At 40.4% G+C, this 17,051-nt stretch overlaps 2 protein-coding genes across 5 annotated transcripts in view; both read left to right on the top strand.

The window, feature by feature from the left end:
* The window catches only part of lrrc3ca (leucine rich repeat containing 3Ca), a 148,694-nt gene extending 142,659 nt beyond the window's left edge, over positions 1 to 6,035 (top strand). Inside the window, exons 1-2 of one of the 3 annotated variants that reach the window (XM_051418813.1) lie at positions 819 to 1,519; positions 4,676 to 6,035. In XM_051418813.1, the coding sequence (XP_051274773.1) occupies positions 4,759 to 5,553 (795 nt within the window). In that variant the 5' untranslated portion in view covers positions 819 to 1,519; positions 4,676 to 4,758 and the 3' untranslated portion in view covers positions 5,554 to 6,035. Of the gene's footprint in view, positions 1 to 818; positions 1,520 to 4,675 lie in introns of those variants that run through there. The other 2 variants (XM_051418812.1, XM_051418814.1) reach the window with 2 other exon arrangements.
* A 7,473-nt stretch (positions 6,036 to 13,508) lies between these two features.
* Positions 13,509 to 16,713, top strand: LOC127373909 (uncharacterized). 2 transcript variants are annotated; one of them, XM_051418815.1, is made up of 5 exons: positions 13,509 to 13,593; positions 14,080 to 14,252; positions 15,475 to 15,582; positions 15,677 to 15,817; positions 15,904 to 16,713. In XM_051418815.1, exons 1-5 carry the CDS (start codon positions 13,578 to 13,580, stop codon positions 16,105 to 16,107), a joined length of 642 nt encoding a protein of 213 aa, XP_051274775.1. In that variant the 5' UTR covers positions 13,509 to 13,577; the 3' UTR covers positions 16,108 to 16,713. The 2 variants fall into 2 exon arrangements, with proteins under 2 accessions (XP_051274775.1, XP_051274776.1); XM_051418816.1 differs by lacking the exon at positions 13,509 to 13,593 and adding an exon at positions 13,600 to 13,720.
* Positions 16,714 to 17,051: the final 338 nt, after the last annotated feature.

A 17,051-nucleotide genomic window follows, 5' to 3' on the forward strand; every position in this document is an offset into this window, starting at 1 on the left:
ACTGTTCATGCAGTCATGGCCGGATTAAATCACTAGTAGGCCCTGGGGCAACAACACCCACACACCTATTCCCCAACTAATTTTGCCTGGAGCCCCAGAAACCAATCAGTATTCCTTACTGGAATACTACCATGCCACACGTTTACTGTAAGCTAGTTTGGGAAAATTTGACCATGTATGCTTAATAAAAACTGGGTTATTCTGTCTCTTAATGGTCTGGGGCCCTGGGGTAGTTGTTGGCATTTCCTGGTTAGTAATCCAGCCTTTCCTAATATCCATACAGCTCACAAAACTGAGACAAAATAAGTTATGAAGTACTGGAATTTTTGGGATTAAGCAGGGACATCAAAAATATGTTAGAGAACTGTAATATTTTACTTCAACGTCATAAAAGACAAGTCTATGATATCATAGTGAAAGCAACCCTGAAAGACCCTAGCTGTGGTTAATCATTCACAGTCTGTCATTCCAGGGAACCAGGGAGGGAGTTTGGGTGTCCCACTTTATTGATTTTAATTCCATTAATACCTTATGACTGGCTGCTTGGCAGACTCTCCCAGGCCAGTGCCCATGCACGTCTGTTTCCATAGTGGATTTGATTGGACTTCCTTATCGGCTGGCAGCAGGCAGGAAAAAGGGGCCTACAGACGGCCAAAGATCCAGGCTACATGTTTGAAACAACAAGCTTCAGATCAGAAATGATTAGTGTAGGCTGCCAACCCAACCGCTCCATGTATGAGGACTGTATGAGATCACTTCTCTGTGTGTGTGTGTGTGTGTGTGTGTGTGTGTGTGTGTGTGAGAGTGTGAGAGTGTGAGAGAGAGAGAGAGAGAGAGAGAGAGAGAGAGAGAGAGAGAGTGTGTGTGTGTGTGTGTGTGTGTGTGTGAGAGAGAGAGAGAGGGAGGGGTACTGCCTACTTTACTGGCACCTGATGCATGCACATCAAATCCACTTCACTCACAGCAATCAACAGATGTATATGAATGAATGTAATCAGTCACGCCATCACACATTGGCATCCATGCACTCAGCTCCTTCCAGCAGCCGAATATACAACCGTTAAGTCTGTGCGTAAATGCATTGCGCGCCATTTGTCTGCCATTTTAAACTTTGTTATTATAATTATTATTTTTTGTCATATCATCCTGGATCGGGGTCGGTGATGTACCGCCATCAGCGACCGCGTTGCCCTCTCGCTGCGTCCTCGTCAGTTCGCGCTGGCTCCGGCGATGTTGCTTAGTTTTCTGGTTGCGTGGAAACTAAAAAGGCTGCACTGAGCGAGCCCTGAACTGTAGGAGCATTTCCAGTGGCGCTTCGTGGTTGCCGGAGCGGCTCTCAGCGCAAGTTTAACGAGCTGCAAGAGGACCTGATGGAAGCGAACCAAAACACTGATCGAACAGCCTTTTCGGGAGCGCTGTGATCTGCCGGACGAGCGTTATTGTTGGCCACTTGCTGAGAAACACACACCATGAAAAGGAGAGGGAAAGCGGCAAAGACGTGAGTGTTGCTGATCATAACGTATGTTAATGTTAATGTTTTTTTAATCTATAAAGAGCAACTGTTTTACAGTTTTAATGCGTTATGTGATTAACGCTGGGAACAAGCACTGGATGGTGGTGACTAGGATGAAAGACAAACTTAACAAGGGTATCGGTTCCCACAAGGCATCGCCTTTATCTCCTGTCCTTTTAGTTCATTTTCTACCAGATGCTCAGGAGTAGAATTTAAATTTGACCAGAAACTGATACTTAACCCACTGTTAGGCTTTAATTTTGCATCTTAAATGTCCTCAGCTTGTGTTGTAATTAATGGGAATTAAAGTAATTAGATCAGTGTTGCTTTAATATTGAAGTTTGTGATAAGGATATGAATATTATTTTCTTGGAGTGTTTTTTTTAAAACTGATGCTACAGTGGCTATGAGATCAAACCCCTTCTCTAACATGCTGTACATTAAATGCCATTACACAAGCAAAATATTTGACTGCCCTTCTGTAACAGTGTGTTTCCGCATATTGCTCTCTAGGTCCTTAACGAGATTATTCTACTGGGGGAGACAGTGGGAAAGGTACAGTGGAAATATGCCAAGCGCAGTGTTGTGCTCTAATGAATAAAAAGAGCATATGTAGTAATCGAGATTGGCATTGAGTGAGGGATCAGGAGTGGATAGAGCTAAAAGCACTGAAATATGATTACAGCTGGATTAAAAGCCTGCGTTTCAAGTTAAAGATGTTAAGGATACTTTATTTTCCTGTTTCCTTTTTCTGCCCCCCTCCTCCCATTGATAACTAGAAACCAGCAGCTCATTTGCCATTCATGCAGCTGTGATGTGATGCCATGAAGAGGTTGGATTCATGCATGAAAAAATACTATGTCACTAAATATATTAACATAATGAATTTGCGTTGCATTTTAATGCCTCTCGTGTTTGGGTTTGAGTCCAAATTGCTGCTCCTCAAATAATTGGTCCCAGAGACTTGTTAGTTGGGCACTGACAGCAGTGAATTTATGAAGTGGAAGACTGACCTTTGGATGCAAAAGCGCTGTATTTATTGTGTAAATTAAAAGCAGGAGAGTTATTTATCACTGAGGTAGGCAATGACTTGAGGAACACTGATGAAGACTTCACCTGATTTAGAGGCCAGTTGATTTATTGCATTTACAGTATATGGGCGTGGGATGGGTTGTTACAAGCAAAAGGACTCTTTTTTATTTAGCAAATCATGTCCTTGAGAAGCATAGTGGATGAAAATCTTTTTTATACTGGTGCCCCACCCTGCGACTCATTAGGTTTACACCCTCTCTTGTTTAACTCACCCACAGGCGACAAGTCTCTCCCCCCTCTCCCTTTTATTCTTTCACTGCCAGCTGTCCTCATCAGCTGTCCTTTTGACTCACTAACATTTGCCCCTTTCCTCAATATCTCATTAGTGTCACACACTGATCTCTGTGTTGTTATTGTAATGCTATCCTTCTCCTTAAATCCTCTTGATATCATTCTTTCTCTCACAACCCTGTGCCGGTGTGTCCAATTTCCCTCCTTGCCCACATGCTTTCTCCTCCTCCGTCACCAGCCTTTGACTTCTGCTCCCCCATTATCTCTCAGCAAAATACCAGGCTGGCATGCTATGTGACGGGAAAAGTATAGCCTTTACAGGAGCATAATGTTACCCATTTAGTTTAGGCAAGACTTTTTATTCCCTTGGGTGTTCAGCTGCATCTGTCATGCTATTTTATGTTCTCATACACCCTGCTGACACTAAGTGCAGAGGGAAATCCTTTGGAAGTTGCTTTGCCTCAATGAGGATGTCTGGATAAACATCTCATGTCTGAGGGAGGCAAACTCCAGCAGTCAGAGCTTCTTAATAGCAGAGGCTTCATCTGTGCTTTGCTCCGGTGCATCAGCCTCCATCTCCCCCAATGGCTCATTATTTGGGTTGTCTGGCAGGCATTTCTTAAACCGGCGTAACTCAATGAGTGTTATTAGCTGTGTCTCGTTGACAAATCATCTGTCCCCCTCACACACACATACACACCACCATTGCCACAACACTCTGTTCTCTACCCCCCAACGTCATGTGATACTTAGAAGTACTTAGAGATCGATTTCATTTTTTAATCTTGGTAAGTGGATCTTGCCGAGTCTCCAGCCATTTTGAAGAAATTAAGAAGTCTGGTTGAACTCTGTGGTTCCTTTTTGTCTCTAAAAGGACAGGCCGTCACATTGTCTGTTTTGTTGGCCTTGGTGCTGTTTATAGCATTAGCATTTACCCCAGCAAAAGGATTCGGTGGCCAACACTGATGCTACACTGACTTAAGGAGTTTTTCCTTAAGAGGATTAGTAACAAGATAGGAGGTAGCCCTGATCAGCTATTAATGAAGTGTGTTAGGGTGGGTAGACCTGCCATTTTCAAAGGCTTACATACAAAATATAAAGTGTAATTTACAGACAAGCTTTTACCTCTGTGTTACTTGCACTTCTGAGTAAATGACCTTATGTACTAGCAACTGCAAACACCAAGCAAGGAAAGTTTTAATGGTCACTTTTACTAAAATTGTTGCACCAGAATTGCAGCTATGGTTTTAGAAATAACTGGAAATATATGTATATGTGTATATATATATATATATATATATATATATATATTTGTCTATATATAGATGTGTATATATATATTTATCCATATGTATATATATATATATATATATATATAATTACATGAAAAATCTAGTTGCTTTTATGTTTTGTTTGGAACATTTTGTTCCTCATGGTGTCACATCACTATGTTAATGGCAGTCTCCGTGTACTGAAATAGCCCTGCATCGCAGGGATGTCAATTATAAAAGAGGCACAGTGACACCAAAGGATTTTCAGAGCTTGTTTATTGTGCTGGTATGAAGGGAATGTTTGATTCTTAGACTTTCCTGGAAATACAGCAGAAGTGCTGGCCACCAACATGCTGAAATGAGCATCCAGCATTCCCGCTGTGTTCTCACTGCAATTAGACAAGCTACTGTACCCATCTTTTCTGCAGTAAATAACACTGTGAACATAGTTAATCACCCATGTTTCTCATGAAAAAAATATTTCACAGTACTATCTGCACTACTCTTTTTTCAAAGGGTAGTCTTCTCAACACTGCTAATGTGACTTTCTGTTGTTTTTATGTCATAGGTTCAATAGCTACTGGGGAGGTTGATGTGGATTTCAGGTCCTGCACCCAGGTGGTCCTTCCTGGAGCATGCCAGTATCCCACGATGTCCCTACTTGCGGACTTGCTTCTGCGCCACTCAGTGGTTATGTGTTTGCTGTTGCACAGCCTGGTGCTAATGACCTTCTGCTTCCACCATGCTGCCACCAGTTGCTCTAAGAGCTGCTACTGCTCTGAGAGTGAGAGCGGCGGCAAGACGGTGCGCTGCAGCAATCTGCAGCTTACAGAGATCCCCCAGGATATCCCCAATGACACACGACGTGTCTACCTGGACTTCAACCTTTTCACTACAGTCCCAACCAATGCTTTTGCGGGTTTGCCCCACCTGGTTGAACTGGATCTATCACATAATGAATTGAGTCAGTTAGAATCAGGAGCATTCAAAGGCCTGGGCTCCTCACTACAGTTCCTAGACCTTTCTTCAAACAAGTTAGCAAAGTTTAACCCTGAGGCCTTCGAGGGACTACGGGCTCGCGCCAACCTAACAAACAATCCATGGCATTGCGATTGCAGCTTGCAGATGGCCATGCCGCGCGTGGACCTAGAGCCTGCATCGCTGACAGGCATTGTGTGCCAGACTTCAGAGCCTGAGGAGATAGGAGTTCAAGGACTTGCCTTCCTGTTGGCACCGGACATAGACCTATGTGTGGTGATGAAGAGGACTACAGATGTGGCCATGCTGGTTGTCATGTTCGGCTGGTTCACCATGGTCATCTCCTACCTGGTCTACTATGTCAGGGCTAATCAGGAGGATGCCCGCAGACATCTGGAGTATCTCAAGTCATTGCCCAGCAAACAGGGCAAGTCAGAGGAGTCTTCCACCATTAGTACTGTGGTATAGGGCTGATGGAGCTACACGTGGGACTTGAAGTGGAAGCCAACCGACAACCTACAATTACATGGTCGTCATCAGTCTATGATGGTTTTTCCCGGCTGTTGTCATGAATCCAAGGTGGGCAGCAAGACATGTGCCTGCACTAGCAAACCAGACCAACTTAGCCCAGATGAATAATTTATCTTTCAGCGACCCATTAGCTAGTTTGGCCGAGCTGATGGTCTGGTCTGTACGTTAAGGGAAAAAAATCAGCAGAATGTTTCTGGCGAACTCCAAATATGGGATACAAATGGGATTTATCCAGTGGTGCATGCACATTGATGTGCCTGGCTCGTACACAGACAATTCAGGAGGCAACATCAGACAGTGATATAAACGATGGGAAAAGGCTACACTAAAATGAGGAACTCCATGTACAACTGTTTTGCATTCAAACCCTTACGGTAATCACTGGTATATTACAAGTAAAATTATGTTTTCCATTTAAATTGTTGTTTTTGGGGTTACTTACTAAACTAAGTCATCTGTCTCATAATAGATGAAGAAATACATATTTTAGAATCTGAATCAGTCTTTAGCAAACACATATTCAGCTCACTGTGCTGATGAATCAGATTGCTGTGTGATGAAGTACTCATCAGTTATTCTTTGATGTGATAGAAGTTACTGTACCAGAGCTACATATTGATGAAAACTACCACCAAGCTGCCTCTGCATGTTAAGGGAACAATAACAGGAAACACCTGCTAGCTCACCCACAAAACAAGTGAGATTCTGATGATATGACAAGAAATGTTCTACATAGCACAGCAATACCCTGCACTGCACATAAAAACAGTATTATTTTTCATTTAGTTTGCCCTTTTACCGATGTGTTTGTACAATGGTTTGTTGGGAGGTAACCACAACTTGTCACTCAGGGGAGATATGACTATTGGGATAGTGCTGTTAGCTACCCGATGAAAACAAAATTTACAAAGGCATGGCATTCAAGAAACACATTGCAGCTCTGGAATGACTCCTCAGCACAATATGCTAATGTTGACATGCCAGTCTCCAGTCACAAGCCAATAACCGTGCACGCAATACCATCTAATTGTCAGAAAAGGTTGTTTTAAGTGGCAGAGAATTATAGGTTACTGCAGTTCAGCTGTCGTGTAATAGAAGAAGTGAGAGAGAAAGAGAGAGAGAGAGACTTCTTCTCCATCTAAACAGGGACAAGTTTTTCATATTCTGGTAGGAAAATCCCTTCAGCAAGCACTCATTACTCTCGCCTCTTCACCCAGAGTAATTAAGGGAACACAGAGGAGTCCTTCATGATCACACCTGGTTATCTAGACAGAGCCTCCTCCTCTGTGCTGTTTTTCATTTTCTGTCATGCCTTTAATAAGCACCCAGGGTGCCTCTGGGAGCCATATTGTCTGATGTGGTCACTCCCATGAGTTTTCCAAATAACATTTATGGGCCATGACCTGCTGATACATTTGAAAGAGATGCCAGGGTTGTGAATCTCGTATTTCACCAGACTGTGGCAAAGAGGAAGGTGCATTTGTGTCTCTTCTGATCTAATGGTCAGTACAAACTGAGACCACAAAAAGGGAAATGTATTTGAGTGGAGACATAATTTAATCCATATCAGACTGTGCTCTCTAAGATGCTTTTGTCTTCTCCACAGAGCAAGGTAAGAATAACCCAGTGAAGTCTTGAATAATCAAATTTGATGTTTGAGATGTTGGAAATGGTTTGTCAACAAGGATTTCCCTGTGTCAGAGACACAAATGCCTCTAGAGCAGAGCAAGACCAATGAATGATTTATGGTGTCCATAAAAACACTTGCTGAAAGTCTGGGAAGGCACCCATCATCTTGTGCGACCCAGTTCTTGAGGAGAAATTAAGGGAGAATGCCACAGGGGATCAGCTGCCCCCTCTACTGCCTTATTTACCCTTGGTTGGGTGAAGCACTTTCCAAATGCCTTTTGGCTGCTCGGTGAGGGTCCAGAGTGCTCACAGGGGCAGCCAAAGTCAGTTCCACTTCATCCTCAAACTGCCTCTATCCCAAAAGCAGCACTCAATCTTTGAAGAATTGGTTTGACATCTTGGGGAATACGCTTATTCGCTTTCTTGCAGAGGGTTGGGCGAGATGATTAATACCACTCTCCAGTATTGTACAGTAAATATGTAACTACAGTCAGCAGAGGATTAGCAAAATTTAGCGTGAGGACTGGAAACAAGAGAAAACAGCTTGCCTGACTCTGCCCATTGGTAACAAACCTGCATGCCTACCAGCCCCTAATTAACATGTCATATTGTGTTTGTTTAAAAGTTTAAAAACTACAAATCATCTTTTAATGGAGGTTATGTGCCAGATTATTTTTTTTGGCGACTGAACCAGCAGGAACTCTAGGAAGTTAGTGGTCCAATGATATATAATGATATATTAGTTATCTTAAGTGCTGGTAGGTGGATTTTGCTACCTTTCAATAGAGTAAGGCTATTTTCCCTGTTTGCAGTCTTTATTCTAAGCTAAGCAAACCCACTGCTAACTGTAGCTTCTTATTTAGCATACAGACATTAGAGTGGTATCAATTTAGCCAAAACTTCCCAAAAGGATGAACTATTTCTTTAAGAAAACCAGAAGAAATGTGTAAGAAATAGCTTTAAAAGTACAAATTCACAAGTGGTTGTTTGTGTTAGACATGTTCTTTTTTGCATCTTTTTCTTTTTTTGTTATCCCTACTCGTTTAACAGCGCCCATACTACACAGTTTCTATTAACAGGCTGAGTTTGTTTTACAGAAAACAATGATATTGATCTTGACAGAGTTAATCTTAAGGAAGCCCAGGTACAGCCTCCCATGACGAGCAGGAGGTTCAACAGTACTGAAAAATAGATGGTAAGCCTCCCTCGCTGACATTTCCTGCCACACACACACACACACACACACACACACACACACACACACACACACACACACACACACACACAGACTCACACTCACAGCTCCCTTCTTCCCTCTATCCTCTGATAACTGACTCTCATGGTGGCTTTGAAACCAGCCACTGTTAAAGGAGACTCACCACTAGAAGAGATAAACATAAAACTAGCAACAGACATGTGTGACTCTGTATTTCTTACAGCTAATGTATGTGAGTGCACACATTCTTTTGTTCACCTGTATGTACAACAGGTGTGTGTGCATGGCAGGAGTTAGGGTACTGGTAATGTAACACCTCTGTTCCCCAGCACACATAAATGTCGCTGAGGTTAATTTAAATTTCAGACCAGCTCAGCTTGCCCCGCCTGCTACCTTAGACACGTTACACTGGTGTGAGCATTACAACTGCTGGGTAATGGGACACAAAGTGGGGGATAAGGTGACGCATCCAATCCCACAGAGCGCAGCCCTGTTTGGGATTGGGTTGCAGGTGAAAATGTTTCCAGGCTCCAAGATCACATGGGGTCTCCCAGTGAGGGCCTGTGTCAGCACCTGATTTTCTCTTTTAGCCCAAAAGGTAAGTGACACCTAAGATGGTACATCTGAGGAGAGTGACAAGGACATCCTTTGGGTGAGTGTCAGTATTCTGTGATGGTCTGTCTAAGAAGAAAACAGCTTCATTTTGTGTTACACAGCTCCCCCTGTCGTAGAAAGCGTGTAAGTGTGAGAAATTATTTTTTTTTATCTGAACGTTTTCACTTTAAGATTAGCATTCATCAGTCAAAAACACAAAGTCATCGCAGCAAAGAGACACGTCACATAATAAGGACATATGCTTACAGCAGGGCCGGATAAAGCCACTAGCTTTGGGGACCAACCAGAATGCTACCTGTACCGGGTTTGCTGTGACTTTGTTGATTAAGCTGTTAAGTTGTTTAAGAACATGTATCATGCATATTATAAACTGAAATATTAAAGGTATTAAACTAGAAATGACACAAGATTAGGTAAAAAATGCAGAAATAAGATAAGGGCCTTTACCTCTTCAGTTTTTATTTTGTGGTAAATTAAAATCCTTTTGTTTAATGTGCCACGCCACCAACCAAGGCCCTTGGGCCTCTGAGTCTGCTGTCTCAGGTACCTGCTTTACCAGGTTGCTAATCCAGCCTTGTTTGAGCACAGTAATTAATGAAACACTATTTTCAGTGACTGCAAAGAATGATCAGAAAGGAATTCTATCTTTATTATTTATCTCATTATAACTCTCCATATATGGGTATTACTATGCAGTATGTTTTATTTTATAACACAATAATCAGAATGTTATGTTGAAATGTCATACACCAATGTACAAGTAGTTACTGATACTGTTATTAGACAGTTAATGGATATTACAAATGTACTATAGACATATTAATGACTGTTACGTGGATATACCATAGCACAGGAGGTAAAACAGTTGAAATGTGAGTACTGACAGGTTCAATGAGCAGTATATACAACATATGTATGTATAACTATTGCACAGTATATGGATATGTATGTTCAAAATTGCCCTGTAGAGTAAATCTTAATCTAGATTCAAAAATGTGACCTACTTACAAGTATGACATACATACTTCATGTAGGTCAAGGCTATACTGTCAGGGATTGATCATCTGTTGTGAAATATATAAAAGCGAATCAGGAAGGATATATGGATGATTTCTCATTGAATATTTAAATCTGTAGACATCGATATAATCAGATTACGAATGACAGATATGCTGACATGTCAAGCTTCTATTCTATCTGAGTCAGAATTTATATGAAATTACAAGTCAGTCCATTATTCTTGTAAAATCATGAGCAATGACCATCCTTCCTCTGAAGAAGACCATATTTCAATTTGGATAGTTTCAACACATATCCTCCTCACATGGCCTGCATTCTATTTCTGTGTAAAACACATTCCACATCAGCAATCAGTAATGGAAAGTTGGTTTCAAAGGAAATCAAAGCTGGACATCCTGGTGAATTAGCGGTATTTCACAACAACTTGTCTTGACCCATGAACACCAGTGCATGCTATCTCAAACTTTCCCGATTTTGCTTAATAAGCAATTTCTGATATACACTTTAGCAGGGGTACGGTATTTCAACACTAGTATGTTCGCAGGATTAATGTTCTGCATGAGCACTAGTGTTGATGTCAGGCTGAATTAATGCCAGTTCTTTCAAGATAAACAATTTTAGTACAAAAATGTTAGAAGGCATTTACAAATCTACTAAGATAATTGCGGATAAACAATATTCACCCAAGATTAACCGTTAAATCCCTTTTCTTTACTTAATATGTTAAATACTGGGTCCTTAAATGGCAAATCTAACATGAAGAAGAAGTTGTGTGTGACAAAAGTTTGAGATTTAAGTAGCAAGGACTGAATATAAAAACCTTGTACTGTTTTCATTGTGGATACTCTCCTTGCCTGCCATCTTAAAACCCCTTTGACCTGTTCAGTCCATTCAGAATGACCTGTGGGTCCATCATTTGAAGCATTGCTCATCCCTGCAGAAGCTCATTTTAAATTATTAAAGCTTTCACAGACTACGAACATGGCATACTAAATCTAATGGAAATCATGCAATAGATACCTTTTTCACTTGTTGTAATGATGGTGTTGTAACAAGCGAACACAAAGGTGAGTGCATGCTTTCAAGAGTTAAAAAGGCAGGAAATACTTCTGCAGCCATTCTCTGCCCATCCAAAGGCGAACTAGCGCATTGTTCCCACCGTTACAACCAAATTGTGTTTTCAACTGGGTCACTGACGAGGCCATAGAGCGAGGCCTCAGCAGTGAATAATGCCCTCCTTTCATGTGTACGATTGATTGGAGATCAGACCAGTGTGGATTTCAGGGATCAGATTTGACGGCTTCACTTCACAGCCTATCAAGCATGCCAGATGTAACATAGCTACACTGACTGATCAAGGGGCCCTCGTGTCAGAGCATGAAGCAAACCGATCTGCTACAATGGAGGCACAGTTTTGACCTATGTGGTGATTACAACTCTCACGACAATGGTATATGTCTGGAGTTTAGAATTTTGAAATGAGGATTTAAGAGAAAAATAATATGGTAAATATTTAAGTGGAGCCAGCACCTGGGTAGCTTAGCTTAGCATAACGACTGAAAACAGGGGAAAACAACTAGCCTGGCTCTGACTAAATAGAAAAGGGGTAAGCCTACATACATGTTGTACAAAAACTAAAGTGTAAAAACAATTGGAAGGTTGTGGTTTTATTGGAGGTTAGGTGCCTATATTTCCTGGCCAGGGGCAGTGACTTCTAGTGGTCTCTGTAGAGGTTCTAGTAGGCAGGTTTTTTACTCTTTGGACAGAGCCAGGCTAGCTGTTTCCCACTGCTTCCAGTCTTTATGCTAAGCTAAGCTAACCCACTCCTGGTGGTAGCTTCATAATCTATTTAGCATACAGACACAAGAGTGTTATTAGTTTTCTTATCAAACTCTTGGCAAGAAAGCAAATTAGAGTATTTCCCAATATATTGAATAAATTGTTTTTCAACTCTCAAATCTCCAGTAATTTAAATGTTCACTCTTAGTGACTGTTGTTTTTGACTGCCCTTTGAACTTGGAGATATTTGTGAGTGAAATGAAAGCATAGCACTGTTTGCAGTGTAACCACACAGATGAGGTGTATTTTGTAAAACACATAATTCCACTAGATGGCACCCTTGTATCTGTCATGCCTTGTTTTAACTTCCCAATACACAAACTGTACTTGTATATACCTGTGTGTGTGTATATGTGTATGTGGAAACTCATTAACACAGAATCAGTGGGGACCTGTATGGATCAAGGATTCTTCAGCTAAGCAGGTGGGAATCTACAGAAATATTCATGTGGTGGCAGAAATATATGCTGATTCAATCACAATCACATATCTGTTAAATTTGACAACAGTTGACACCAAACTGGTACGGCCAGGTATTTTTTAGGGTTAGCAGCTGCAAACCTTCTAGATCCGACCCTGCAGGTGCTTTTTAAGGCCTAATTAATAGGACAGCTCATAAAAGATAGGAAATGGGGGGAGAGAGAGAGAGTGGATGACATGCAAAAAAGGGCCACAGGTTAGTTAAACCCACGGCTGCTGTAACAGGACTCAGCAATTGGTACATGGGGCACCAGGTCTACTAGGTGAGCTACCAGGGTCCCCCCAAAAAACTTAGGCCTTTCAATTTCCTGCAATACAACAGTGTGTATACTTCAGTTATTTGCACTCTCATCTCATCATCATTTACCACAAATATTTCTTTCTTACACGTGTGTAGGATGAACACAGACGTCATAAGAGAATAAAACAAAAAAAAAAAAATCCGACATTTCAGAAAACAGTGATTGAAGCAGTTAACCACTTTCAATTTCCATCTGATGTCAGAGGAAATGCCTGTTCCCTCCCTGTCACTATTTATTACTTTTTATTACTTAAACTACAAGCTAATGAAGTCCCAGTTCTCAAAATAAAACTTGTAAATTGTGTTACTTTTAATTGCATAATACTTCCATCCTTTTAGTTTCAATTTCTTGTCATTTTTATTCTTTTATTTTTCATTCATATTAAATCATAAAATTGTCTTAGTGTTCATTTTCAAGTAACATCCCTCGTAGGTGTAAAAACCTATTTGGCAATAAACAATTCTGATTCTGATTTTATTTTATAATCTGTTTAGTAATTTGTGGTGGATTTTATTTGAAAAATTGTATTAAAATAAAGTTTACTATTATTTTTACTATTATTTTATGACCCAAATTGTTAAATGAATGAACAGATAATCCAATATTGTGCTTAGGTTAAATTAAATTATGATCATGAATAAAATCAATAATAATTGACACAATTACTTGGATGCAAGTTAGTAAAAAAAAAAAACAAATATGCCAGGGCATGTTTTTTCAATACTGAAAATATTCAGATGATCAAATTATGGGAAATCCCTCTCCATGATGGCCTATATATATGTGACCATACGTCTACTATAAATCATGGATACTGATCACTTGAGGTCAATACTTAAAAACATTTCTCAACAGAGGCCATGAATTTCCTGATTGGTGAGTAGTAGTGAGGCAATGCTTGTGTAACACTGCTTTCTCTTTTCGGCTCATCAGACCCAGCAGAGACTCTGAGGGAGAGCCATCCAGGATCAACCTTTAGACTATCTTTTATCTCAGCTAACTGGTATTATTGCAAATTTAATATTTTAAGCATCTGGACCCCCTTTTTAAGGACTATGCTTATTTTTAAGTTTACATCTGATCAGACATGGCATATTGGCTATGTTTGACTGCTGTAGTTACTTTTGGGTTATGGTTTCACATTACAGTGACTATTCTCAACTCATGCGGCTATTAAGCCAGCGGGGGAGACATGCCCAGTTTCTACAGCACAGAGGAGCTGCTGAGGAGAGAAAGCCGGGCTTTGTTCTCTTGTCCTCCTCTGCCACACACACACACCACACACACTTGGTGCTAGATTTTTGTAAAGGGGGCTGTTTTGATGCCTCGACGGTGACATTTGGATTTTTTCTCCTCCTGCAGTTTTCACCATTCACTGCTACATGGCCACCGTCGCCAGCAGCGCACCTCTGCCGGAGAGAAACACACTTGTTGAGGATCCGCTGGCTCAGGAGATCGTGCAGAGGAGCCGCAGCTTGATAGAAAAGATCCTGCTCTCTATTCCCGACACGCACAAATCCTCCATTCACTCTGAGGTGAGAGACAGTACATGCGTCCATGTTTCGCTTTGATCTAATATGTTTTAGGCAGCAGAGCTGGTGATTCATCTTCGTAGGTCTGTCTATGAGCCCATAAAAGGGCTCCTGCATGACTGAGCCTGACAGTCAGATTCCTCTGTGCCTCTTTTATTGGCCTGAAAGACTGATCTGAAAGACTGTAGTGAAATGTCTATTGTTTGAAATGTGTTCAGTTATCACTAAATTGCCAGCTGTGCAGCAGTCACTGCATTATATTTGAATTATATATCATTATATAGGCTAGAAGTTGAAAATCAAATAAATACATGTGATGAATTATTAGGCCTAGTTATTATTAGTATTAACTATCTGAGTAAAAGCAGGAATGAAACTGCTAGTTGGAACCATCATCAGTCTATTCTGCTAAAATCTCACATCCTTGTACGCCTTTCTCACAATGCCTACATTTATTTTTTATTCATTTACACTTGGTACTGCACTGAAGTACAATTTATACTTGAATATTTCCATTTCTGATTCTTCAGGCTTGCACAACATGTACTGCATTTCATGTATTTAAGGTAACAGGTCAGACGGGACATAATAAAACTATAATGAGTTTATAGAATGTGAGGCAGCATCCAGATTAAAAGTAGATAAAATAGTTCAACCTCAACAACCACTGCTTTGTTTCTCATAAATTAAAGCTGCAGTAGGTAAACTTTCACTTTATCCTGACAGTAGGACAGACAGATAATCTGTGAGAAATATGTGCTCCTAAGGGCAATAGCAAGAATCCACCAGGCCTGTACGAAGACAACCAATCAGAGCCAAGAAAGATAGTTGATTGTCGAGTCTGATTTCCAAGATGTTGCAAACGCTTTGGGACCTGGGAATGAGACATAACAACCAACTATCAACTTTCTCAGCAATTTTTTTTATTAAAGTTACCTACTGCAGCTTTAATACACCAGTAATAATAATCAAATATATTTAATAGTACTTTTGATACTTAAAGTACATTTTCCTAATAATATTATTTAATTAATCACTTTTACTTGTAATTGAGTATCTTGTGTACATTGTGCTAATGATATTTTTTAAAAACTTTTTCCTAAGTAAAAGATCTGAGTATTTCTGCCACCACTTTTGGAGCATATAAAGGAAATGTTTGCTTTCTGCTGCATGCCAAGATGCAATCTATCCATACAATGATCTCTTCACTGTCCTTCTACCCCAGGCCCTACGACTCAATTCCTCAGAAAATGCGAATCTTGAGACAATGGCAGTAACCATTGGCATCCCCTCTGCTCCTGTACTCAAAGTTGGGTCAGAACACTTCACTTTGGTAAGCATCTTTCAGGGAATAATTCTGCAAATGATCTGGTTTAAAAAAAAAAAACTGACAACATGACCAGTTTGCTGCTATTCTGTCCCATTAGAAAACTAGTTTGAAACATATGTCCGAGGGTCTTCAGCTGTACCGGGCCACACTGAGTGCCGTCTCTCCTCGATTGGAAAACAAAGACAAAGTGACGGAGCTACTGGCTGACATCAGAGACCTCGTCATTCAGATCAATAAGGTAGGAGGATACTTCCAAATCACCTTTCTTGACAATAGATGCGTGCTTTTAGGCACCTTCGTGACGTTGTTTTGTGTCCCTTGCAGATGCTGAAAATGGTCCAATCCGAGGCTGTGGTGCAACCCACGCCTGCTCCTGTGGTCTTGCGTCTACCAGGGGACTATGAGGTTCAGGTGGCAGCACACCTGACTCTGGATCGGCTTCAGTCTTTTGGGCAGGACATGGTCCGCTGCCTCAGGAGTCTGGACCAGAGCAATGAGGAGGAGACAGAGAGCAAGACCAATATATAGTCCAACAGTGCCAGCTTTTGGCTCATGTCCAAAACGTACCATATCCCGCCATTTTTTATTATGGCATTAATTTATTTAACAATTATTTATTATTTGTGATAAATTTCTATTTTTATTTATATATTTATTTATTAAATTGGAATGTGGAATATTTATTTAGGAAATGTATTTTTGATAACAAAGCTTCGGATCCGTTAGTCCTTCTGCTTTAACATAGGTCTGCTGCTTCTTTGGAAAGTACTTCATTAGACCTACAACACATAGCAAGAACTAAAAAATGAAATCATCCTCCAGTCTCAGACTAAAATAAACAATATACACATCAAGAAATACTCATAACTCTCTCCATAGCCAAGTTTTATAAAAATAACATGTAGAAACAGCTTAAAGCCTGATCCTTCCTGTGTAAGCCAGCAGACATTTATGAACTGTTAACTCTTATTTTAGGTGTTTGGGGGCAAATTAAGGACTTATTACACATTCTGTAAAATATTAAAAAGAAACTAAGTATTTTTGTATCTTATTTAAAAAATATATTATATATACAATATTGTACATGATTGCATTCTCTGATCTTCCAATTAAAAAAAACCCAACACTTGAAAAGGAACTTGTTGCTTTTTGTCAATGACTGTGCATACTGTCATTGACATGCTGTCATGCTGTCTCATTAACGAGATTATGTAAAAAATTCCAGCTAACACTGAAATAGAGAAGTGCAACTAAAAGTGAAATAGAGGCTTCTGTGCACCCAGACAGATTTCCTCGAGGAAGTGTTGCAAGTGATGGGTGGCAGCCTGATGACCACGAGCTACCGTTAATGATCCAGTCCCTTGCGTAGTGTCATGTGGAAGCAACGTGACCCATTCAACTGACTCACAATTTGTAATCATTGCGGTCGAATCTCATGTTTTATAAATGTGCCCAAATATAACCATAATAAG

This window comes from Dicentrarchus labrax, unplaced genomic scaffold (genome assembly GCF_905237075.1).
Source record: "Dicentrarchus labrax unplaced genomic scaffold, dlabrax2021, whole genome shotgun sequence".
Lineage (NCBI taxonomy): Eukaryota > Metazoa > Chordata > Actinopteri > Moronidae > Dicentrarchus > Dicentrarchus labrax.